At 38.7% G+C, this 26,694-nt stretch overlaps 2 protein-coding genes across 2 annotated transcripts in view; one reads left to right on the plus strand and one right to left on the minus strand.

Annotated features, from left to right (window-relative positions):
- The first annotated feature begins 117 nt into the window (after window positions 1-117).
- Window positions 118-937, plus strand: rln1 (relaxin 1). The gene is made up of 2 exons (XM_038283691.1): window positions 118-313; window positions 570-937. Exons 1-2 carry the CDS (start codon window positions 118-120, stop codon window positions 914-916), a joined length of 543 nt encoding a protein of 180 aa, XP_038139619.1. The 3' UTR covers window positions 917-937.
- A 4,248-nt stretch (window positions 938-5,185) lies between these two features.
- jak2a (Janus kinase 2a) overlaps window positions 5,186-26,694 on the minus strand; it is a 50,054-nt gene continuing 28,545 nt past the window's right edge. Inside the window, exons 3-24 of the mRNA XM_038283673.1 lie at window positions 20,211-20,334; window positions 20,012-20,132; window positions 19,103-19,248; window positions 18,607-18,901; window positions 18,386-18,505; window positions 16,880-17,037; window positions 16,662-16,773; window positions 15,592-15,778; window positions 14,995-15,116; window positions 13,188-13,322; window positions 13,014-13,101; window positions 11,098-11,225; window positions 10,834-10,972; window positions 10,526-10,677; window positions 10,199-10,349; window positions 9,911-10,044; window positions 9,533-9,722; window positions 9,239-9,363; window positions 8,981-9,153; window positions 5,729-5,846; window positions 5,495-5,608; window positions 5,186-5,416 (exon numbers count right to left, since the gene is read on the minus strand). Of these exons, the coding sequence (XP_038139601.1) occupies window positions 5,309-5,416; window positions 5,495-5,608; window positions 5,729-5,846; window positions 8,981-9,153; window positions 9,239-9,363; window positions 9,533-9,722; window positions 9,911-10,044; window positions 10,199-10,349; window positions 10,526-10,677; window positions 10,834-10,972; window positions 11,098-11,225; window positions 13,014-13,101; window positions 13,188-13,322; window positions 14,995-15,116; window positions 15,592-15,778; window positions 16,662-16,773; window positions 16,880-17,037; window positions 18,386-18,505; window positions 18,607-18,901; window positions 19,103-19,248; window positions 20,012-20,132; window positions 20,211-20,334 (3,140 nt within the window). The 3' untranslated portion in view covers window positions 5,186-5,308. The remainder of the gene's footprint in view (window positions 5,417-5,494; window positions 5,609-5,728; window positions 5,847-8,980; window positions 9,154-9,238; window positions 9,364-9,532; window positions 9,723-9,910; window positions 10,045-10,198; window positions 10,350-10,525; window positions 10,678-10,833; window positions 10,973-11,097; window positions 11,226-13,013; window positions 13,102-13,187; window positions 13,323-14,994; window positions 15,117-15,591; window positions 15,779-16,661; window positions 16,774-16,879; window positions 17,038-18,385; window positions 18,506-18,606; window positions 18,902-19,102; window positions 19,249-20,011; window positions 20,133-20,210; window positions 20,335-26,694) is intronic.

A 26,694-nucleotide genomic window follows, 5' to 3' on the forward strand; every position in this document is an offset into this window, starting at 1 on the left:
GCTTAAGTGGGCTTTAATTGAGCACAGCAGGTTAAAAAAATATACAAAAATCAGCTAAGGGTCTAAGAAAAACTCCTCAGCTCCCTGATTAGGTTATAGTTTCAGCCTTTAGAGAAGATGCTGTGGAGAGTGACCGTTGCCTTAGCCGTGATGTGTGTCGGAGGGGCGTGCGACAGCGTGGGAACCAACGTAATGAGCAGACTGATCATGCCCAGGGACTATGGGGTGAAACTGTGCGGGAGAGAGTTCATCAGAGCCGTCATTTTCACCTGCGGCGGCTCCCGGTGGAAACGATCCACAGAAGAGGGAGCAGGTGAGTCAAACCTCCTACTTATTCATTGAGGCTTTAGAGTCAGAGGTCAGATTTAATTAATGTGTTTGCAGAAAAATATGATCTGTGTTTTTCAGTGCAGTTATTTAAGACTGAAATAAATTAAAAAAAATGCTGAATTTTGAAGGAAAGGGGATAATAAAGTGGCTTCTTTTTAAAAACCCATCATTTACTGTTTTTTTTTTCTTGGAAAAACACATTTAACAACTTTTGTGACGTTTTTTTCTTCTTCCTTAAGACCCGTCCCACTGGACCGCATTCGGCGATGTTGCAGCTGAAGACGAACAGAAGACCTGGCACCCCGGTACAGACCTCAGGGACGAGAACTCTCCTCTCCCCTTTGCCACCTCTTTCTCCAACTCCCTAGCAGACCTTCTTACCCTCTACAGAGCCACGAATGAAAGACCTCCGTCATCTTTAAGCTTCCCAAGCCAGCTGAGCTCATCCAGGGCTTCTGCTGAGCAGAACAAAGACGCTGCTGACTTGCTCGTAACGAGCAAGAAGAAGAGGAACTTTTCTCTGGGCGTGGCAGGGATGTGCTGTAGCCAAGGCTGCACCAAGAACGATATCGGACGGTTGTGCTGAGGAAGGAAGGGACAGAAAGCTGAAACTTGGTTGTATGAGGCTTGGTTGAAACTTTGGTTTATACTTGTGTGATAGCAGTCATTAGCCTCTTACATATTTGAACCAAAACATGCTCTGTATGTCGATTCACCTTCCCTTAAACATGGAATAAATTTTAATAACTGTTAAAATGATTGTCTTGCAGTGTCAATGTGTTCAAATGATGGTGACCTTTATTTTTGCCAGATTAAAGTAAAGCAAGACGACAACAAAAAAAAAGGCTTTTTCTCGGGGTTTTCATCTGCCTGATTATTTAATCACCCTGAGGAACAAAGTGGCAAATATCTGAACTTAAGTTGCCAACAAAAACAAGAATCTGACTTTTAGAATATCAAAAAAAAAAAAAAGTAACTTCTAGACTTTATGACCAAAATGTAATAAATCTTTACTGGCTTAAATGGAAAAACAGAATATCTTTACATCACACATTTACAGCGATTTACATTCATCAGTCAAAAGTTCAGTCCACTTACTGGAAACAAACGTGGGGAAAGAAAATACCAGTAGGCAGAATATAAAAAAAATCTTTGGTAGAAATAAACACTTTACAAATGAACACACTGGAGCACAAACAATATAATTCATTATTAGTCATAGCTATACAAGTCCAACAAAGATGCCCTGTTTTGCAGCATTGAATAACGGAGTCATACTCTGAACCTAAGTCCTATATTTTTGTTTTTGAAGTTCCACTTTTTCCCCATCTTTTTTCCAATAATGTTTCAACAAATAAAAGGCACTGAATGCAAAATAAAAAAATGGAGGGTTGTTATTTAAGGCTAAAAAACATCACACCTAAAGCCTTCAGTCATTAACATCTAGCACATATAAATATTAACAAAATAGTCACATGAAATAAAATAGAAACAAACAACCCATATCTCATTTATGGTTGGTAATGTAATGCAAACATACATATTGAAGGTCTCTAAATGACCTAGAGTCCCTTTTATTTTAAAATAAACATCTTGAAATGAGCTACAGAACATCAGCGCATCTCCTTTTATAAAATCATAAGCAAATACTCTAGCCTTGTAACATTCAGAATACATGATGCATTAAGAAAATACATAAAAATGTAATAAAAAAAAACAACCCAAAGATGTTACAGTGTAACTTGATTATAGCACAGACCATGCAGGCTACAGAAAGCACCAATGGCATCCATGTTTGTGAGAATAAATTCTGCATAAAAAGATGTAAACATTTCAAAGAAAAATTGTTTAAAATCCCAAAAATGTAACTTAAAGACACTGTAGTAAAAAAAAGTGTGAAGTATAGAATCCTCGAAGTCTGATTTATGCTGCCTTTTCAAGTTATTTCTGCCCTTCAGATCTTTTCTGTATGTTACTTTGAAACAGCTTCCATGTATTGCAATGGAAGGATGAAGTTACTGGATTTTAATTTTTTATTTAAAAAAAAAAAACTGGAAAGTGTGGCGTGCATTTACAAATGTACAGTTAAACCTCTTATTCATTTTTCTGGAAGATTTAAATGTGAAACTATTTATTTTAAGTTTGCTAGTTCTTATTATTACAAGTTAAGTTTGTTTCTGTTTGGAAATGAAACGTAAGATTATAGAATGATGTAGAAAATCTATTTAGAATCTATTTATTCTGTTTTCCCAATCAATTGAAAAGTGAATATTGGTCTCAGACACTTCCAGCCCTTTTTATGTTTTAATCAGTATTTGATCTGAAGGTTGGAGGGCTTCTGCGCTATCACCCTAATCATTAGCTTTTTCCACAGATTCCACTCTAACATGTTTACTTTTAAGGTTACTTTAAATCTTCCAGTGTTTTGAATGATTTGGGTTTAACTTTAGCTGTGTTTACTTGCAAGAAAATACCTTCAGAACTCCCTTTCTTAGTAAGCCAGCCTACCCATGTGCAGCTCTGTATGACTGCAGCTTGCAGTAAACCTTAAGGGGTGTGAATACTTTTGCGCTGGAGTTAGGAGCAGCCAAACTCCACTTTAACAGAAAAAGAACAATACTGTGGGTCTCCTTGGGGTTCAATCAAACAGGTTCCAACTTTTCAGTTCTTCCTGCTTCCAAAGAGAAAAAAAGCATTAATCCAGCACCCGTCACCGTTGTTACAGAGAAAGAACCTTTTTAATTTTTGAGCTAGAGGCGGGCTCTTGGGGTACAGCGGCCTATCAAAATGTTAATGGCGTGTTTAAAACTCTGCTCTTTGGTTTATTTTTTATTGAACTGTGCTTTAGCATCATAAAATGTCAACGTAGCACAAGAATAACAGATCAGCTGATTGAGTGTGTGGCAGACATGTTCACAAGTCATTTTTTGCAAGTCCAAGTCAAGTCTCAAGTCTTGAGAAGGCCTGTCGCAATAATCAATTAATCGCACAAAAATTCTAATCACTTGATTAATTTAAAAAAGTGCTATAATTTTTGTGCTTGCTTGTTTCTCCTTGTGTTTTCATCTACGTCACTGCGACGGTATAGCTTAAAGGCCGCTATTATATCTATGGAATTATCATTATCTTGAACTGCTAAATGAAAAATGCAATTAAAGAAAGCACACACGCAAAAAATTTTTCCAGTTAAATTTTGCATTTTTATTTTTTTTTCTTTAAAAAAAAACTATTTTCTTACAGTATTTACCTGACGTTTATGGTTACAAATTTTTCTAGTTTTAGCGAGTATTTTCAATTCAATTCAGTTTATTTATTTAGCGCCAATTTACAACATTATTCACAACATATTTCTCCTCTACCACTGCCATGAAGCTTTTAAAGCTGGCCTTGTCGATCAAAGACAAGGGGAGGTTGCATGAAATAATAAGGTCCTGAATTATTGCCTTATGTCTGTGATGTCCCTGGCTGTACACCTGCACTAGATGTGGTGGACCAAGCATCGTGTATTTTTTTCTAAAGAAGCTGCAGTTTGCTGCTCTTTTATTCCCGCCTTATGTAAAGTTTTTGTAGCCAAAGGTTATTATGAACGGTGGCACCGAAACAGGGGGGGTAATCATCGCTTCCATACCTGTATGGGTTGCATGCATGCATGTGCACTGGCATATATGTCACGTACTGTTGCGTCAGTGTGTTGCACAGGGAAAAATATGATTTATGGTTTTCTTTCATTTAAATGTTAGTTTTATGCTTTACATGTTTGGAGAGGAAGATATGATTTGTTTTTCTTTGTATTTTCTTCTTGAGCTTTGCATGTTTTGATGTTTCTTTTTTATGATTGTTTTCCTTTATTTTAGACTTTTGAATTTTTCCTGCATGTTGGGTTGTTTTGGTTTGTTTTTCCCTTGTGACAATCCATGCGCACTGGACTGAAGTAGTTGTCTGAGGAGGCGGAGTGCATTAATTGCGCTGCGTAATTGCTGCGCTCAGGTGTGAGCAAGGGCTGATTAAAGCCGACATAAAAGGAGTCTGAAGGAAAGGAGAACGCACCAGAAGCAGCAGAACAAGCGGAGCCCAACTTCCAGCCTGTGATTTTTAAGGAAAACTCTTGAATTTTAGGTTTTATAAGGAGAAGAAAAGGACTGTTTTATTATGCCACTTTTGCGGTGGCTTTTTGTATAAATAAAACACTTGAACTTGAGCGCTTCACGGTTTGGGTCTTTGAGTTGTTTGCTCCCCCTTGTGTCAAAGATTGAGTGTGGGGCCATACTGGCCAGAATTGCTACTTTTTTTTTTAACTCTTCTGTGTGCGGGTAAGGCGAGCGGCGATTAGTCAAGTTAGTAAAACAAAAAAACACTTGAATAAGTGTTTTTACACTGGAATAAAATATTGTTCACAAGTCGGAAATCACGAGTCTCAGTCGAGTCTGAAGTCCTTCAAACGCAAGTCTAAGTCGAGTCTGAAGTCATTAAATATGCGACTTAAGTGCGACTCGAGTACGAGTCACAAACTCGAGTCCCCATCTCTGGTGTGTGGTTAATTAGAGCAATATTCAGAAATTGGTGACATTAGGGTATCTGTTCACAGGATTACTGGGATAAATCACACTACCTCTTTGGTTGCTTTATCACTAACTAACATTAAAGAGATTTTAAGTGATAAAGATGTGATGATGGTGGAAAAACCGACCCTGGTTAAGAACTGGAGCCTATTTGTTGGCAAAGGTGGACTTCAGGCTCATGGCTCTAATGTTTCTGCACCATTTGGAAAAAGCAAAAAAAAAAAAAAAAAAGTTGGATTGTTTTCCAAAATATTGAGTTGGCTGTAGTGTAGTCGTTACTTCTGTCTTTTTTTTCCCCTTTTCTTTTGTTTGCTTATAAAGCGGTTGAACTGCTACGGGTATTAATGACCACTGCCTAAACTTTACCGGAAATCCTTATTGTGTAACGACTGACCGGCAGGTCAAAAGTTCACTGTGTCTTATCCATCCATGCAGTTTTGCACCGTCTCCACCTGCTCGATTAATGCCTTGAATGTAGGCCGCAGTTTGGGGTCACTGCTCCAGCACTCCATCATGATCTTGTGCATCTGAAAAAGCAAAAAGAGGTAAACAACCACACAGACTCATAGGCCAAACTAAAAACCAGCTGCTGCTGTGCTGCAGACCTCCTTTGGGCAGTTTTCAGGAGCAGGCAGTCTGTATCCTTGTTTCAGCAGGTCGATCAAATGGTAGACGATCATCTGGCCTTGCTTTTCATTCCCCATCTTCTCCATGAAAACCTGCAACAGAGGAAGGTAGCTAACCGTCAAAAACACTGATGGGGCTCTATAAACTCAACTTCTAATCTAAACTAAGTTCCAGACTGAAACGGTTCCACAAAGAACAGAGAGGCTCAGTACCGCTGGAGGGCTGCAGTTCTTGTCACTGTAGGTAAAAAGCTCATACAGGACGACACCGAAGCTCCAAACATCTGATGCTACAGAGAACTTGCTCTCTGTCAGCGACTCAGGAGCATACCTGGAAGACATGAGAAGGACGACATAAATATGAGAGCCAAACATGAAGAGCCTTCTAGTTTTCTTTCATAAGTGGCGGTTCTTCTTGGTCCTCCTCCTTTAAAGGTAAGATCTGTGCTGTGATCTTTGCTGCTGAATATTTTTCATCTGATCATCAACGATATTAGTCCATTATTGATTGTTGAAAAAGCTTAAGAGATATCGACACTTTTGTAAATCAATGTAAAATCTGGTAAAAAAATAAATAAAGAAAGAAAGGAGATGTGAAATAAGTCTTTAATGTTTAAAGGCAAACAGATTTTATTATTCTCAGCTATAAAACCCCTTGAGCTGTTAGAAACCATGTGGTGTATCTTTTTTACTGACAGACTGGTAGGAACCTTTATGTCCCTGGGTGTTGCTGGGGGGAATTGGTAAATGAATGTTCCATCATAACCTTAACATGTCTGCACTCTGTCTCTGTTTTAGAGGTTAATTGTGCATATCAAACATTAGAACATGGTGTCATTGCTTCACCATCTTTTCTTTAGCTTTGGCACTAATTTAGCATATTGTATATTTATCCCTTTACATTATGAACATATCTTGAAACAAGTAAAAAACGTTTTTAAAGATGGCTGCTTATCAATCATTAGTCTATTAATAAGATCAGTCAACTTTAAATCGTGTTTATTATTCAATAATTTGCATCCCTGGACTCTATAAATCTAAATGCGCAGTAAAGTCTAACTTTTTTCCCCCTGGGGAAATGTAAAATTTGAAAGATTATAGTTTAATCAGCAACAGTAAGAGACGTGAATCGGCTTTCTGTTTCATCACCGCTTTGTGTTGTTCAGCTGAACGCTGGATAAAGCACGCTACACGATGAGACGGACTGAGAGCTTGTAAATGGACTTTAGACTTACACGTTTATCAAACTGTTAGTAGAGCAAAGCAGTGAGCTTTTTTTCAAGAGACAAGAAAAGCTAAAAACCAACTTCAAGACAGGACTTCCGCTCAACTTGACAGTGTGCAGGTAAAACCACAAGGGGGCAGCAGAACCAAACTACACACCAGACAAGGACTATAAAGCCAAGCCTTGTTCAACATTAATATTTGTTTCAGCAACTTACTGCCAAAGTACTAACCTGCAATAACTGCAGGTAAAAAGGACATTTATTTATCAAGGACAGTGCAGGTCTCGGGAAATTCATGAATAATAATGTGGAAATAACTTTCTAGTTAACCCTTTATAGGGCACTCAGTGAAATACTTTAAATATCTAAATTAAGTAATTTTCTCTTAAAATAAGTGCATTTTTTCTTGAATTGAGCAGGTAAATGAGACACTTTGCAAATGGAATAAGAAAATTAACATTTAAAATAAGGAAGAAAAAAAGTGCAGTCTCCAAATTAAAGTGCATAATATCAAATCATCTGATTTTAATGATAAAAATGCTTCTTCCACTGGGAGATTTACTTATTTACCTACTCAAATTATGGGTAAATACACTTATTTTAAGACATTTTCACTAATTTTTAGATCATTTTTGTAGTGTGTAATTGGAATCCAGGACGAGACCTTATTATCTTTGTAACATTAAAATAAAATGGATATTTTGATGGCAAAAATGAAACGCCAATTTACCCGAATACATTAAGAAAAATAACAAAAGTGCTTCTAAAAGAAAATCATGAAAAACACTCTGAGAGTGAAAGAAACCCTTTTTTTTATAGGTACAACATAACCGTAGAGGCTTAGTAACCCTTTAGCTTTACTTTCTAACTTTTCAATTAGCTTTTTACCTTTTTTTTCTTGACTTGTTACTCTTTTTTCCAACTTAATTTACAGTGGGTAATATATCATTCAAGGGCTCATCTAATTGGTGAAATGCCAAAATATGATGTACAGCCATGTAGCATGATCTTTGCTGAATGGCTAGATATAGATCTTGTGCTTCTAGACCTCACTGAGGGACGGGGGGGACTCCATTTCTAAGGGGTTAATCTTCAAATCAGCGGATGACAGAAATAAATTGGACGACTCTTGTGTCAAATGACAGGAATGACACAGGTGCTGAAACAATAGCTTTCCCAACAAACATGTATGGAAGCCACTACAATACAGCGGGTATCCAGGCTGGATACAGCTACTCCAGATTCTAAGGAGAAACAAACAGGATTTTCTGGAATTCTTCAAAGGACTTTGGGAAATCTTAAGTAGAATATTTAAATACACTGAAGCAAAGGGAGGAACCATTCTCTGTCTCAAAGTTTTGTTCATCTCTCTCCTTCCACTGCCCAAAGTTAACGAGGAACTGAACTTGTTGCACCATATTTATTTTTGCACTGCACTAAAACTTTCCAAATTATTTGCACTATTATTTTTTTTAAACTGGTTCCATTTTCTCCTACTCTCTTTACATGCTGATCACTGCTGCACACTCTGTGTTCACAAAATGACAATAAAGTTTGTCTAAGTTGAGGGGTCATCTCCAAACCCCACAGGAGAACATGCTCTGACCTGAGTCAGCTCCACTAATATGCTTTAAGAGAGACGCCGGCTACCAAGGCGGGTTTCTGGCAGATTCCTCTTTCCAAAAAATCCCCTTTGTTCTCAGCCTTTATCACTCCCCAGACATTATTGCTACAATCCACTGTACTTTGAACTCTCTTCAGCACCAGAACAGCTTCCAGAAACAAATGCAGAACATTTGTTCTCCTCTGGAGGCAGATCAAACAGAGTGCTATGAAAGACGCTCTCTGAAGGCAGGCGTGATGCTGAGAAACACTGTGGATTTTCAAAAGGTTCTTAAAGTTCCTGGGTCCCATTGTTCAAGTGTCTGGCACCAGTCCAGACTTAAGAGCACTAAGCTGCACAACGCATATTTTAATGAAGATGCCCTAGTCATAACATGGACTTGTAAAAGATTATCAGAGTTTCTGATTAAAAATAGGCTTTCATTTTGAAACCGACCACAAACCTTTATTGCCACAGCTACATTCCAGAAACCCGCCTCAACATATCCGTCTGAAAATGCATCTCATACATTTTCATTCACCATACCACACCAGACTCGTAAACAGACCCCAGCTGGCTATGTTAACGTGATTATAGTTGCGCTCTACAGCTATCCAACATCAAAACAGTCCTCACCAGAAGATGGGGCTCTCCCCAGGCTCCCTCACGGTGTAGTATTCTTTGTCCTGGGGCAGGACCTTGGTAAGGCCAAAATCCCCGATCTTCACCCTCATCTCGCTCTCCACCAGAATATTCCTGGTGGCCAGGTCTCTGTGTATGTAACGCTTACTGCCAAGGTAGTCCATGCCCTGGAAGAAGTTGATGTTGAGGTGATATACTCAGCACCAGGGTTCCATAGTATGCTTTACAGCGCGTCTGTAAACCTATTGTTACCTTGCATATCTGTGATGCGTAGTGCAGCAGTTTCTTGGAATCAATGTGATCCTTGTGTTTCATGAGATAGTCTCTCAAGCTGCCAAAGGGGAGATACTCCATGATGAGACGGAGGTTTCTTCTGCCTACAGGAAGAGGAGGGTTAAATAATGATGGTGGAGGCATTGCCTGTTTAAGGGGCAAAATGTTTCTAAAACACAATGGCTTGAAAATAAAATGGCTACAGCAAAGAAACAGTAAAAGGAAAAGATTATAAATTTTGAAAGCGTTCTGAAGCCAGTAATCTGTTCATACCTGCGCTGTAGCACACTCCTTTATATTTAACGATGTTTTCATGGTGAAGCGATTTAAGAATTTCAATTTCCCGCTCAAAGTCCCGAAGATGCTCCGCTGTGCTGTGCTGCAGTTTCTTCACAGCCACCACATCCCCTGTGTTGTCCTGCAGGGGGTCATACCTGCACATCTCTACGCTGCCAAAGTTGCCCTGCAGAGTGCGGCCAGAGGGAGAGCAGATTCAAATACAGCCAAGTTAACGTGAAAGGCTTCTAAACAGTCTGGATTCTGACTAATTTCTCTAAAATGTTCTCCAAAGGAATTCAAATCTTTTGATTCACAGATCTGTTAGAGACAGAAAATAAAAACTAAACTATCTTTACAAAGAGTGTGGCTTACTTTTCCCAGCTGCTTGAGAAAGATCAAGTGTCTCTCCTCAAACTGGGCCGGCTCCTGGCTCACTGAGGCCCAAGGGAAGCCAAAGCCTCGGGTCCTGTTGGGTACCATGTCGCTCTCCACCAGCAGCTCATAATCTGCAAAACCATGTTACACAATTAAAATATGCATCTTTAATCTACAGATAAACATGTTGGATAAATGAGTTCGCTTTGCTGTAGTTTAACACATACTGCTTTAATCTGATTTTGTTTCCTTATAGATTAATTTGTCTGCTGCTTGTTTTCCTACCTGGAGTGAAAAGACTGTTGAGGTCTCTGATGATCGCTCTGAAGGAGGGTCTGTGTAAAGGCTCGTAGTCCATGCAGCTGTTTATCAGGTTGGCCAATTCCGTCCACTTTGGAGCCGGCAGCTGGTGTCTGTCCTCATAGAACAGGTTCTTCTGCAGAAGCAGATCGCAAAGGTGCACATAGAAAATAATGAGGAAAAATAATTTCTAACACTTAATGTAACATTTACAGAGTTAATAGACATATGATATATATATATATATATATATATATATATATATATATATATATATATATATATATATATATATCTTTGCAGTTTTCAGACCTTTGAGGAGTCCAGCGTGCAGAGGGGTTTTTCTCCCCCGCTGCAAATCTCCCAAATTGTGGTCCCGAAGCCCCACTTGTCTGCTGCTAAACTCAGATTCTGTGGGCTTTCAATGCACTCAGGGGGCACCCATGGGATACGCTCCACCAAAACTAAAAAGCAGATGTGACCAAAAAAAAACACAGTAGTTAGCTGCTCAGCATCTGCACAGGTAACAGGCAATCACACCAACAATGAGAAGGCTTGGTGTTTGTCATTCTCACATGTCCCCACACAGCATCTCTAAGGACGCTGGCTGAGTCTCTCACCTTCTTTGGGCAGCACAGTGATGCTGATACCGGGGTCACTGAGCTTGATGAAAGGCAGGCTGCCTGTCTTCCGGTCCTCCTCTCTGATCAAGAGAATATTTTTGGCACAAACATTCCCGTGCACAACGTTTTTATCCTCCTGTAAGAAAATGTAAAAAAGATACTAGTAATATCTGAATATGTCAAAAATTTAATCTGCAGAAACCAGTACCAAACAAAAAAATAAAAAATAAAAAATCAAGTGGATTTTCTGCAAAGTCTTACCAGATAGTGCATGGCCCAGGCTAACTGTTTAGCCACTTCTAGCTTCCAGGTGATGTTAACACAGTTCTTCTTCTTTTTCAGATAAGTATCCAGGGAGCCAAATTTCCCATATTCCTGCACCATCATGTCTAAAATAACAAAGAGTGAGATAATATATTCATCTTCTTACTGTAATGGAAACTAGATCTTCTTAATAACAATAAATACATGAGTTTAAACATATCGGGTTAGCTGTCACTCAGAGGGACTCATCTCTGCAAAAATACATCCATATTTCTTAATTTTATGATCAATAATTCCACAAACATTCAATAGATAATAACATCTTTTCTAAGTGGACCAGATGGTGTGTTTCAACTACAGAGAAATCACAATCTTGAGCCTCAATGGTAACGTCTATTCCGGGGTTCTGGAAAGGAGAGTCCATCGGATAGTCGAATCTCGGATTCAGGAGGAACAGTGTGGTTTTCGCCCTGGCCATGGAACACTGGATCAGCTTTACACCCTCAGCAGGATCCTGGAGGGTGCATGGGAGTTCGCCCAACCAGTCTACATGTGTTTTGTGGATCTGGAGAAGGCGTTCAACCGTGTCACTCTGGGGGTCCTGTGGGGGGTACTCCGGGAGTATGGAGTACCGGGCTCTTTAATGAGGGCTGTTAGGTCTCTGTATGACCGGTGTCAGAGCCTTGGCCGGCAGTAATTTCTCATATTCAAGTCGGACTCGTTTCTGGTGAGGGTTGGACTCCGTAAGGTTGCCCTTTGTCACCGATTCTGTTCATAACTTTTATGGACAGAATTTCTAGGCGCAGCCAAGGAGGAGATCTGTTTTGGTGGTCTTAGGATTGCATCTGTTATTCGCAGATGATGTGGTTCTATTGGCTTCATCAGGGCGTGATCTACAGCTCTCACTGAAGCAGTCCGCAGCAGAGTGTGAAGCGGCCTGGATGAGGATCAGTGCCTCCAAATCCAAGACCATCGTCTTGAGCCGGAAAAGGGTTGAGTACCTTCTCCGGGTTTGGGAGGATGTACTGCCCCTAGAGGAGGAGTTTAAGTTTCACAAATGAGGGGAAGATGGAGTGGGAGACCGATAGGCGGATTGGTGCGGCATCTGCTGTGAAGCGTGCGCTGTACCGGTCTGTTGTGATAAAGAGAGCTGAGCCAAAAGGCAAAGCTCTCGATTTACCGATCGATCTATGTTCCTACCCTCATCCATGGTCATGAGCTTTGGGTCATGATCAAAAGGACGAGAAACCGGATACAAGCGGCTGAAATGAGTTTTCTCCGTAGTGTGTCTGCGCTCTCCCTTAGAGATGGGGTGAGGAGCTCCACCATCTGGGGAGGACTCAGAGTAGAACCGCTGCTCCTCCACATCGAGAGGAGCCAGTTGAGGTGGCTCAGGCATCTGGTTAGGATTCCTCCTGGACGTCTCTCTGGTGGGATATTCCAGGCACGACCCACCGGGAGGAAGTCCAGGGGGAGACCTGGGACATGCTGGAGGGACTAGGTTTCTCGGCTGGCCTGGGAGCGCCTTGGGAACCGGAGGAGCTGGCTCAAGTGGCTAGGGAGAGGGACGTCTGGGCCTCCCAACAGAAGCTGCTACCCCCGCGACTCGACCCCGGATAAGCGGAAGAAGATGGATGGATCTTTTCTAAGCACGTTGAGTCTAGAGAACAGAGAGGCTGCGGTTGGGCCTTAAAAATTCAGCGTATAAAACATTAATAATTCAAAAGTCGTCTACAATTAAGTTTTTAAAAAAATGACCACAGTCACAGAACAGAAATCAGACTCACTCATTGAGATTATTAAAGCAACAGATTTCTGCTAAACTGCTTTTCAATCTGGCATCATTACATTAAAGTTTTCTTTTTATTTAACTTTTTTTGCTTCCCACTGCAGTTTTTATGTAGTTTACTTACTTTCATCACCACAAACACACACACCACAAATGAGGAGTAAGTGTTTGTGGGAGAGCTGGCTCATCATGCTGGCTGCCTCAAAGAACGACTGAGAAAGAACAGAAGAACATTTTCATTTGAATCTATAAATCTTTGAAACCCCAATTATCCAGGCAGACATTTAATATGACCAACCTCTGAAAAAATGCGATGGCCTTTGTCAAGAACCTTGACTGCAACCTCCATCTGGTGAACCTCCCCGTAGTTCCCCACCTCCTTTCTCACTCCGCGGAACAGCTTTGTGAACGTTCCTTGGCCCAGGCTTTCATTCTGAAATGGTTATATTCCAAATAACATAAATAAAGCTGGAGGAATGGATTCTTAATGTTAGATACAATATTGGTTCAGACAGTTTTTGTATTTTATTTCCAAATCTTATTAGTAAATAGAAACTTTGTGGATTTTGGAGGTTTTAGTTAATAAAATTTCATTAAGCTTAATCCACAAAATCCACTGAAAACAAGCTCCAAACTAGTATTTAGCACAGGCCGAAAATTACCAAAGTCTACTAAATTATGAGATTATATTTTACCTGTTTAAAAATTCACCTACATTAGTAAAATATCCACGTTACAGTATATCCTGCAGGACAGATCTTTTTTTTTTTTTACTTTTCGATTAAAGTAAGAGCACTTTCATAGCAGAGAGCTCAAAATGTAAACATTGTTTTAAAAGCTCTGCAGTCTTTCCATTATTCCTCATGTCTCTTTGTTCAGGTTTACACTGCTGAGAAATCATAGATGAACATCCAAATAACAAATAGACACCCTAAGAAAAAAAAGGTAAACCAAGAATGTAGAGCGCCTTTTCTAATGAGTTACTCTCCTGCTTTTGTGAGCCAATGATCTTTCTCCTTACTGCTGTCCTTAGAGTTTGCTATCCTGATCATTGTGTTTGGGGACTAGACAAACTTTTATTTTTTTTTTTCCAGCTTTTTAATTAATGGATACTCTATCTGTACATGTAGGAAGCTATGGGAGAATAAACATTGTCTGTTGGTTTTAAGAGAAATGTCTCATTTTTCCAGGGAAATTTAACAGAACATATACACAGTGGGGGTTTATTATCCTTTTCTCTTTTTTTTATAACAGTGCTGGAGTTACTCAGGGATATTTCTCTACTTTATAACCTAAAACATCTGGACTGCACATATATCCAGATCCTTTGAATCCCAGTTTCTGACCAGTAGTGCGTTCATTTTACAGAAACTGAACCTGGATCAAGAAGCTTAGGTTTTAAACAAAGAAGTAAAATGACTTTGAGTTTCTGACTGATTAAAAAAAACTCTCATTTATTCAGAAAAGACAATTTTACCATAATAAGTTATATTATTGATCAACAAACACTTTTCATTTTTTTCTTCAGACCAAAAAAAGGCAGAAAATCCAATTCCAGACATTTGGAGCTCTAATCTAACTCATCTGAATCAACTTTCTACAAACAAGGAGTTCCACAACTCACAATGTGACCAACCATCCATTAAAAGCCTTTTAAGGATAAAATGAGGACATGGAGCAGCATGTGCAAGAATGACTGTTTAGGTTGTTTGTTTCTTCTTATTTCTGCCAAAGCTGCATTTATTTCCATTCAGCTAGCATTTTCACTTGTCTTTGTAATTTGAAACATAAGTTTAAAGAGATTGACCTCAGGAAATCCTGGATTTTTAATCAATCAATTCAGGCAGACAAGTTTGTGCAAATAATGTCTTTCTTTTCTAGGAACTGTTAAGGCTGTCAGGCACTTTGGCAGCAGGGATATTGCTAAAAACATTTACTTCTGAACATTGTGTTCAAATTTAAAGGTGTGGTTTTATAAAAGATTATGCTGCGTCTAATAAAATTTATCGAGGCCTTACGAGGGGCACTTATAAATAAAGAGACATCTAACAATGTTTTCCCATTAGAATAGGTTGAAGATATAACCGGATTATTAAACTTCTTACAAAAATAAGGTCCTCTTTGCGGATTTTGTGGAAAACCATCTGACTGATGTGTTTGTGGAGCGATGGTGACAGAGCGACTTCTGTGCCCTGGTTGTTTCTGCACACCAGCAGGTTGGATTTATCTGAGAAGATATAAAGATGGACATGTGACAGCAGTATGACTACAACCCCTAGAGGCAAATTATTTTACACAGAAACATGTTTTTTTACAAAAAAAGGTCTGACAGATGAAAATCATATGAAGAAATGATTGATCCAATATTAAAAAAAGGTGAAAAGATGTGCAATATTTTGCTGAACATCTAAAAGAAAAGATCTCACTGAAATAGGTGAACTTAAAACTATGGTTATGTAAAGGTGGGCTGCCAATCTGGTCCCAAATAGGAATACAAAAAGTATCATTGAAAATACTGTCAAATACCAAAGACGTTGAATTAACCTCCAACTTACGGTAACTTTGGCGGCTTACAAAAAAACCAGAATAGGAAATGTTAACTCTCGAAGAAATAACTAATTTCTTTAATAATAGCAATATCTATGTCTAATGTTTCCATATTAAGGACAATATAATAATAATGTTGAGAATAGAAGGCTGACCTCTCTGGCTGGGTGGACAGCACCTAATTAGCTGGAACGTGTACCCATCGGTGCGTAGCGCCTCCTTTTGGTAGCAATGCATGAGTTCTTTAAGGGAACCAAAGCTTTTTTTGGCACCGCTCAGGATAAACTCTCCTGACTCCGTCTTCACGATCTGACAGTGCTTATAGTCCACCATGGTTTCATACTGGAAATACAAAATACACATGTAATGAATACTTTGATTAAAATTGAAAATAATGTACAATTACTAAAAGTATTCTAAAGGGTAAAAGTCATGAAGCGTCAAAAATCTGGCCCTATTGCTCCCTCTAGTGGTTGATTATTTACAAAATCCTTCATTTTGCACAATCCATGAATAAAAACAGATCACTCCCTGATGCAATTTCACATTTATCGTTTAAAACAATCCAGTAATCAATTTTTTACTATTTACTTGGTTTAAATATACATTTAAAATCCCACATGAAAACCAGAAAATGAATGACGGAAAGGAAACAAAGAAAAAAACTAAACAATACGGTAAGGAAGAAAGAAGGAAACAAGGATGAAAGGATACCAAGAGAAAGAAGGAAGAACAAGCAATAGAAAAAAGGAAGGAAAGAAAGATAAGGAATAAAAGAAATAAGACAGAACGGCAGGAATCTAGGACTAAAGGAAGGTGGAAAGGAGGCACAATGCAGGACAGAAGAAAAAAAAAGAATATTTCTATAGCAGCTTTTTCAGACATTGGCATCACAAAATGCTTCACAGTAACAAAATCTATTTAAAACAGAAACAACAACACATGCTTAAACAAATGCCTTTCTAAATATAAATGTCCTTAGATGTTCAATAAAAGAAACTGTGGATTCTGTCCAGCATCACGTTAGAAAGGACTCTAGGGATGAACAAGGACATCTGACACAACAATAAAAGTGAGGGACACTTGGAATAAATGCATCAAGTGCAACTGTAAACGCATTCATCCCTCTTTGAACAAAACACTTAATAAGCAGACAGTGAGGAATTATATTCAGCGATAAAACCTGCATTTAATGCAAATTGATAAACATTAAGCTAACACTTACCCCAACAACAAAGGACATGAAGAACTTGTCATAGTCTCTGGGGCTGCAGCGAAGGATGTAGAGGCCTTGGTAGTTGCCTGAACGACGCAGCTTACTAATTGTAAACTCCATCCTGTGATCAAAGGGCAAAATGTGCCTTTGTGTAAAAATAGCATGTGGCTGTGAGTGCATTATGACACACGTGATGTGCTAGTTTAGTGAACAACAATGAAACTCACGATACAGGGCCGTGGCAGAAACTCTGAATGCACTCCAGAAGTCTTGGCGGAGCTACTTCTTTACACAGGTAATGATGCGCATCGGCAACCAGACGGTAATATCCATCCACCAACGACACGAAGGACAGGGCCTCAGAGAGGGAATGGAACTCCAGCTCCTTAATGATGCCGAACATATCAATGAATTATTTGTTTTGAAATACATGGACAAAATGTTTACACTTGATTTAAAAGCAGTGAAAAAAATCTATATTTCATTTATATTCCAGTGATGTAAATAAATACTAATAGGGCTGCTCAGTGTCGCAGTGGGTAGCACTGCTGCCTTGCAGTAAGAAGGTTCTGGGTTTGATTCTGTATGGAGTTTGCATGTTCTCCCTGTGCATGCGTGGGTTCTCTCTGGGTATTCTGACCTTCTCCCACAGTACAAAAACATGACTGTTAGGTTAATTGGCTTCTCCATACTGTCCTTAGGTGTGAGTCTGTGTGTGAATGGTTGTTTGTCTTGTTTGTCTCTGCATTTCCCTGCAATAGACTGGCGATCTGTCCAGGGTGCACCCCGCCTCTCTCCCATTGACAACCGGAGATAGGCACCAGCGACCCCAGCGGGGAAAAGCGCAGGTTTAAAAGGCTAACATGCTTTTAAACCTGTTTATTCGAATTGGACACATTAACTGTCATTATCAGGTAGTTAAGCATTTAACTTTTCAGGGCTTTTAAACAGCTTCTGCTTTGTAATTCAGCTTCTGGATCTTGTTAGTAGATTTCTCTCAAGGTTGGGTGGCTCAACAGCCCTATTTAGTTGCTAAATTAAGCTTTTTGCAAAATAAAACAAACAAAAAGTGGAGCTTTAATGTGGAGGAAGATGATATATGATTTTTTTTTTTTAGATAGAAACCTTAAGTTGGGGCATTATTCTTACCAGTTTTGACTGCATGTATAATTCCCCCACCCTGACATTGCACAGAAAAACAATCTTAAAATGAGTCAAAAAGTCTCAAATTAAGTGTATTTACCCTTAATTCAAGTAGGTAAATAAGATGATCTACTAATGGAATGAGTATGTTTAGGCTTAAAATGAGATAATCAGATAATATGCACTTAAAATAAGAGACTGCAGTTAATTTTTCTTATTTTAAATGTAATTTCTCTCGTTCCGTTGGCAAAGTGTTTAACTTACCTGCTTAATTCAAGGAAAATGTACTTATTTAGATTACATTTTTTTGCCGTTTGTTTCATGGTGGAGGTGGTGTGATTCGTAATGTTTTCTTTCTGTTTTCTTTTTTGTATTTAGAAGAACATTTTCTAATACTGGTCTCCAGCTTGTGCTAAACTGTGAGCCAAAGATCTTGTGGCTTTTTCCTGCTTCCATAAATGGTCAGATTTGTGGAGTACATGACTAAAAGTTGAAGGGACAGTGTTGACCGTCTCCTATCTGATCTGATAAAAGACGAACCTCTGCAGCTCCAGTTATTGGTAATAGTTGAATAGTGAAAATCACTATACCAGGATCTGATTGTCCTGTCTGGTGAGGGAAACAATGCGACTTTCTGCAGAGCCTTCCTTGTTGCCCTGTTTGATGCTGATGTCGATCATCTCTGGGAAATCACAGTATGTCTCCAGCTCCTAGTGACATAAAAGGCAAACAGAAATTTTTATTAAAGTTTTATTCATATTTTTTCCCTACTAACTCAATGAAATGTTTGTCGTTAACTCGCAGAAATTACCTCCTCTGCCCCCCCCTCACCACTTTCTTTAGACCAAAGTATGCCCTCGTTGCCCTTCACCACGATGGTAATCTCTCGTGAGGAGAGGTCGGTCACTCTGAAGCGCTCACAGTACAGAGAGGGCAGCAGCATCTCCAGGCTCATCAGATATTTGAGCTTCAGGTTGCAAACAGTGGCCTTGCACTCACTGAACTGCTGGATGAACCGTCGGAAGCGGTAACGGATTCTCTTCCGGGTCAGCAGGTTGTACTCTTGGATGCGGTTCCGCATGCATTTGGGCAGGAAGGACTTGTAGCTAAAAGCAGGGAGGAAGATTTGATGGAAAGGGAGAAAAAAAATGTAAGTTACTGAAATTAATTTTTAAAAATACATTTTTTAAAAACTCATTGTTGGTTACATGAATCAATTTTAATATTTAACATGAGAATAATTTTTTGTAATCTAAGGCTTTAACACAGCTCTAATTTCTGCTATGAAAATCAGCAGTGTATGATACCTGTTATCATGGTAGATGTCCACTGGTGACTGGCCGCTCTCTTTAGCGAGCCTCATCATGTCGAGGACGGCCAAACCCAGACACTCCTCCTGAGCTTCATGGTTGACTGGAATATGAACCCAGCCGTTTAAAAAGTCACTGCGCCACTGCAACAGGTGAAACATTTCAAAAATGAACATCGAGATAAGAGCAGGAAGAACATGTTTTAGTAGACAATGCAACCAACGAGGAGCATGCATGGCAAATAACAAAAAAAAAAAAAAAAAAGGGTCTCCTGTTCTAAAATCTGATGAAATCTTCCAAATCTATGCAGGGTAATATAAGGAAACATCAGACGGTTCTCAAACTCTTAGCCTAATGGACGTGAAAACTTTGTGGTTCAATATTCACACATGGTGTCAAAGTGCGCAGAGATAAAACAAAGTCTGATGTTGATGTGCATGGGTGTGAGGTTTGCACAAATGTGGGGACAAAAAAAAAGAAAAAAAATTAAAACTCCAGCATACCCCCACCCCCCGACAGGCATTTCTGCAGAGGCCCATGAAAACAAAACAAGTCTTGTTCCTCTTTTGCGCTTCTTCAAAACTCTTACTACTCCACTTCCTGTTTTCTCAGCTCAACAAAACAAAGAGCTGACAAAGACCCCACACAGGCTGGCAGTCCATCACAGACAAGGAAAGGGAGACATTATCTCCACCCAGCAGCTCTTCTTATCATTTTTTAAATGTAAATGGGGACAATGAGAGAACTGTTGGTTACATTCTTAACCCCGCTTCTCTGAGCAGCATGAGGGCCCGATGAGAGCGTTCCTAACGCTGGACTATAGAACTGCTGGTGTTTTTAGAGAAACTGTTAGCATCCAAAGTGAAGTTTCTTTAGTTGTAATGATGTATAAGAACTGAGACTAACCTGAGCAAACAGGTAGGTCATGACACAATCATCCATTACTGGGCTTTCCATATCTTTGGACAAACCGTAACGATGGGCGTAGAATGAGCTGCCGCTGTTATACCAGCCTGGGAAATAGTATCTGGACAAAAAAACATAAAAAAAAGAACATCAGAAACAATAAAATAAATATTTAACAATTAAATGAACATGTTTCTACCTGATTCTGAAGTGCAGGCGTTCAGTGGCCGAGTTATGTAGCTTAAAGATGTGATTAGGAGGAAAACAGATTCGGTCACTTTCCCTCATCAGGCAAAACAAGCTGCAGTAAACTGGACTGATCCCTAAAAAACAAAGAATCACAGCAAATTTATTTAGATCATGTAAATCTTTTAATTATAACAACCTATTATAGTTTTATAGAAAGTCTTAAAAATGTTGAGTTAGTAAACATAAATCCACCTTTTTGAAACTTTGATGGCAGACATTACTACAAATTAACCAAAATATGAGAAAATATAGCACCATTCTGCAGCTCTCAATTCACCCCAAAGATTTGAAAATCCTCATAAATGTAAAATTCAAATACAATAATTTTGTTGCTGAACTAAGGAAAAATTGTCAACAATCTTCAATTTTTTTTTTTTTACGTATCACGTTTTTGGTTTGCTGCAATCAGACCTTTTTATCTTTGATCTACAGAAAAACCTGTGAAATCTGTAACATCCCCAAGGAAGCACCCAACCCCTTGCAGCTGTAACCTCAGCATCCCTTCCCCTTAAAAATAGAATAAACTAACGCGCAGGAAGAGTTTCAATTTGCACCCAAAGATTTTCTGTGTGTATAGATTAGGGCTGCAACTACCGATTATGTTGCAAATCGATTAACCCATCGATTATTTTTTCAAAAAATCGGATAGACAAAGGTTCCCTAAAGAAGATATTTTACTAAATTAAACAGGTGAAACTCAAACTTTTCCGCTTGAGGAGTTTTAGATAGAGCATATTGACAGAAATTTCTTTTTATCTTAACTGCAAAATGTTTACATATTTTTTACAATCTTGATATAATTACTGCTCTAACTGGGCTTCTCTGTTAGTTAAAGGCATGTTTTACAGTCTCTATGCTCCATTTAACGATTAATCATAGGCGTAACTTCCTTAAGGACTGGTGTGGACATGTCCCCACCAATCTTGACCGGTAGGGGGACAGTCCCCACCAATATTTTGTACACATAGTTTGCTTTCGGTGCTGTGTATATCTGATTAAAACCCCATTCATGCCGCTCCTCAGAAAGAAAATAAAAAAAGTTCTCCCCGCTGCTCACCGTCCACAAACCCCAACAAAAAAACTCAGAAAAAATAATCTGTTGCCTCTCGCTTTCTCCCCACCACCGCCCTCTCCCCATAACACCTGTCGCTTCCCTCCAAAAATGCTAACCCATTAAGGGACAGCAGTGGACTCAGACTTGCAGGTGAGAGGGACTTGTGGAAATATTAAGACCTAATTTTAGTCAGGAGAGACTTAAATTAGTAAAAGAATAAAGAATAGTGTAAAAATAAGTTAATACCGTATTTAAAATATAACTGAACCGTTGGAAAAAAAACTCAAACCACTTTTTTCCGGCCCTGTTATGTCAGCTACACTAGAATCCTGCAACGGGTCGGGTACCCGTGAAAAATACATAAATAAAAATAAACGGGTCGGGCGGATATTTTTTTAGTGCGGGCGGGTAGTTGGTGATTTTTTTTTATGCGTGTGTGTTGTTATGGACATCAGAAATGTAATATTAATCAGGCACTGGGTGCAGCGCAGCGTACAATAGCGTATGATGTGTTAACGGGTCGGGTTGCGGGTTAAATATCAACGGGTCGGCTCGGGTTCGAATTTGAATTGAAGATATCCGCGGGTAACGGGTCGGGTTCGGTAGTCATCCTAACGGGTTCGGGCGGGTGCTGGTCTCTAAGCTACACTACATTCAGTATCGTTGCCATAGAAACAGACAACAGCGCCAATATATCAGAATTATACTAAAACACACACAAATAATTTCCCACATAAAAAACAGGACTTTCAGTTCATTACAGTTTTCCGTTTTTAGAGAGTTGTTTATTTTGCGTTTATTAAGTGATGGCTGTGGTATATTAGCTTTCACTGCTATAAGCTTTCGCAGCAGTGATTGATTAATTTAAACACCTGCTCTACTGATGGTCTATCGGAGTTGGTGTTTAGGTTGAACATAAAGAACACCTTTTATTTGAAGCTTCTTGTAGCTACTGTTTTAATCCCGGCTTCACTTAAAACTTTTTCCTGACCTTGTTATATAGTTCTCATAGTGTTGCCATTCAGTAGCAAGCACTGCGCCCCTTTTTCTTTTATATGTACACGTACATTTAAGATTTAGCGTGTTATGTTGACAACTCATAAGCAAGCTGCTTTTTGCAATCTAGCAGGAAGGTAAGGATAGGATCTTGCAGGTGTGACGTCACTCTGCAGGGGGTCCAAAGATAAAATATTTAAACAATTTTGGCATTGGAATTTCAGATTTAAGGGAGTTAGAAAGTTCACTTAGTAAAAGTGCAAATAATAAATCTGATTACCGATTACTTTTAAGCTGGTTGAACATACTGCGACAGACTGGTGACCTGTCCAGGGTGATCCCACCTCTCACCCAGAACGTGGCTAGAGATATGCACCAGCACCTCCTGATCCCACTGAGGGATAAGGTTAAAGAAAATGGATGGTTGAACATAGTCCGCTCTCCCAGATTCTATCAAATCAGTATTGATACCCTCAGGGGCGGATTTAGGAAATTTGGGGCCCTAGGCAAAGACAGGCAGGGGGCCCCCTGAGAAGCAAACCCATAAAACAGACCCATTCTACAGATAGAGAAATGTTAATAGAATAGACATCCATTATTTGTTCTAGGTTTTGTCCCTCTCTTCTTGTCCCTTTTTCCTCTCTATTTATCAGCGTTCTGATGGCATTTTAGCCAAAGGATTTTTATCAAAAACATAATTAATGTGCACAAATAAGGATTAGTTGTATTAACTATACATGTAAACAGAGTTTTATGGGGCCCCCAGAACTTGGGGCCCTGGGCAACTGCCTAGTATTGCCTAATGGTAAATCCCCCCCTGGATACCCTGCTGGTGGATGTTCTTGACAGAAAGACGGAATTGCTTAATCATATTCTGCTTAAGGCCCCATAAGATCTTGTCCGAGTCCTGTTTTAAAAGTAAATTCAATTTAAAAAGTGACCTAAAATTGACCGTCAATAAATGTTCTACAAAATTGATATATTTATTTGATTTCTTTGATTTGTACTGCCTGTTTAGATTTATGTGATATTTTTTGCACAAAATATATAAGTGAATATTGTAACAGTTATGTTTTCAACTGTAAGCATTAAATTGATAAATGTTATTCACATTTTTTTGGCTTTATCCTTTCCAACAAAAAAAAAAGGCGTCGCGCAGGTAGCTCCCTTTCCTTATGAGCCGTCCCCACCAACTTTCAACACAAAGTTACACCCTTGCGATTAATCAATTACCAAATTAGTTAATAATCAATTAATCATGATTAATCTGATTAATCGTTTCAGCCTTAGTATAGATTATTATAATAATAAGCTTTGGTTGATGAGTTTTCCATTTAAAAAGAAAATCCTCAGTGTTCCGTCAGTTGCAAATATTATGTTTGGCATAAAAGATGGCAGCTACAATAATTTGTCTCACAATGAGCCCCTATGTCTTTGCATTATTGCTTTTTACGCTTTCGTTGTTTTTCAATGTGAACCCAGACTAAGAAAGCGTGTTTACCAATCATACCAACTAGAACTTGCACACAGAAAACGTCATGGTACAACAGGAAGCTCTCATGTATGAGGCAAGTGCAAGAGAAGATGAGTCCTGTGGAAGAGGAAGCCTGCCTAACCGCAACAGAGGAAGTAAAGTCAAAGTTTGAACAAGCCAAGTTTTTATAGACTTTTGATATCAAAATATCAAATGTCTATAAAAACTGTTTGTTTACCATAAAGGAAGGAAATAAACATTCTAAAGAATCAGTTTATAGTTACTTTAAAGATCTGATGTAAATTTCACATTTATCTCCCTTCACTTTTACACCCCTAAACTAAAACCAGAGCTATCACTTTGCTTCAGATGTTCCAGAAACACACGTAGAGGTTTATAACATTAAAAATTCAAAGAACACTGTCAATATGTCGTTAAAGTGTAGCAAAACTGCAGAATGACAAGAGCAAGGAGAGATTAGTCAGCAGCCAAGCAGCTCCTGTTAACTTTGGATGAAGTGCAGGGGTCCACAGCTCAGGTGGAGGTACTGGTCACACACTCTGCTACTCTGGAACTTATGGAGACAAAAGCCTTCATTGACAGAATGTCAGAGGAAGTTTAGCTTGCAGTTTGCTAAAAGCAATGTGGGGGTCAAAGCAAATGTGAGAGAGAAGGTGCAGCATGGGAGATCTACACACTGTACCTCACCCTTAACACACGGCAGAGACGGTGTCATGCTGTGAAGGGGCTTTTTTCAGCAATAAAGAAAACCTTTATTAGGCTGCAACAAACTTAAACTGGGGAGGGGGCTTCCCTTCTTTCAAGACCATGACTGTAAAAATAAACCCAGAATGGTTTATTTCAGACACACCTGAAAGAATAAAATGACTAAATCGCCCCCTTATCATGTTCACCATACTAACTTTATTCAATAGCATTTTGAACAGGGCCACAGAATGTCTTGAGAGGAGGTTTTTAATATAACATCCAGCTGAAAGTGCAGTTTTGCAAAGCAACTTTAAACAATACCACACATGACACATGGTTCGATCATGAAAGAGCTCAAAAGAAGTGAGATAGAAGAAAAAGGACAGATGAAGAGATAAAAAACAGATGGACCAACGGAAAAGCAAATTTCACCAAAGGATAATCAGGATGAAGAGCACGAGAAATTATTTATGTTAATCACTTCAAAGGAAATGGCACAACAGACTGTGGCAGAGAGCACTAAGGACAAGGAGGAGTCAGGAAAAACAAACAAAAAAACTTCCCTATGTTAGTACCTTGCAAAAAACAAAACAAGGTCATAAAGCAAAAACTATTTCATTTAGTTTAATTCATATTTCACTTTGGTCCTGTAGCTTTTGAAATTGCTTTATAATAATCTTATTATGATATGGTATGGTATGGTATGGTATGGTATGGTATGGTATGGTATGGTATGGTATGGTATGGTATGGTATGGTATGGTATGGTATGGTATGGTATGGTATGGTATGGTATGGTATGGTATGGTATATTTCTGGGGGGAAAAATCTAAGTGCGTTTTTATTTGTGAATGATAAACGCATCTTGAAAAAAATTGCAGCCAAGACTGAATAAACACTTAACAGATTTCCTGGATGTAAAACAGAGGACACAAAGGAAAAAGAAAAGAGAAGGAGGAGACGGAAAGAGGAAATGGTTCGGTTTTCAAAAGTTCAAAAGGTTTAAAAAGGGATGGAAAAGTATTGCGTCCAGATGTCCTGTTGTAGAAAATGTTGAAGTTGTAACTGTTACAATGAAAATAACGAATATTTTCCCTCCTTGTTGCCAGAAAGTTACTTTTAGTGTCTTTTCAATCCTAAAACAGAAAGTACTGAACAGAAATATTATAAAACACAAACAAGAAAAAAAAAAACGCTTATTTAGAGAAACTGTAAACACTGCTTCTGCATTCTCAGCACACAAAAAAGTCTATGTAGCACATACAAATAAAATCCAACTCAAATTGTTATTCATATTCACCAATAAATGTTTTTACGCTATAAATTTGAATCTGCACATCATTCGTTTTTTAACTTCGGCGCAAAATACAACAAACAATTTTTTTTTTTCCAACAAATTTTGTTACATAATGTAGAGAAATGGAGAACAGCTATTTTTGCTTGCCATATAAAATTAAATATAAATAAAAACAAAGAAATAGGGAATATGTTAATCTTATCTTTATTTTGTTTTGGGCTCTTATTGCATCTCATCATGTGCAAATCAACTTTATTGAATAAATCAGCAGTTCAAAATAAATTTCTGAGCCACTACTTATGCACTTTAAATGGCTACTAGTGCCTGACAGTTAAACTAACTAAACTAGATGCAATTGATTAATAATTATTGCAAAGACCATTCACAACCAAGAAAACATTAGAATCAAACATGTCAGCAGTTAGTGCAGGAAAAATTCCAATCAAATTGTCAATGCCATTTTGCGACCCCATCACCACCTAGTCATGATCTGATGATCTAGGTATTTGGTTCTGTTCAAGTTTCCAGTGACATTTAGATTTATGTCATTTTGTTTTCCAAGTCATTAGTCTCATTTCCATTTAAAATCATTTAAGTTCTTTTCTAGTTAGAATAAAGCCCTGTTGCATTTCTTGGTTACTCTATGGCTACGTTCACTCTGCAGCCTGAAGTGACCCCAATCATATTTTTTGGCCCATATGCAACCTGGATCTGATCTTTTCATAGCTGTCTTAACAACACAGATCCGATTTTTTCCAATGCGACACAGGCCACTTTGCTATGTGGTCCTGAATCCGATACGAATCTGATCTTTTCAAATGCGACCCGTGTATGTGAACGGCCAGGTCGGATTCATCCTACCTGAATGTCATTAATACCCGACAAATGTCACTATTCTGCGTCTTG

The sequence above is a fragment of the Cyprinodon tularosa genome, unplaced genomic scaffold, assembly GCF_016077235.1.
Source record: "Cyprinodon tularosa strain WSP-4 unplaced genomic scaffold, ASM1607723v1 ctg196, whole genome shotgun sequence".
Taxonomy (NCBI): domain Eukaryota; kingdom Metazoa; phylum Chordata; class Actinopteri; order Cyprinodontiformes; family Cyprinodontidae; genus Cyprinodon; species Cyprinodon tularosa.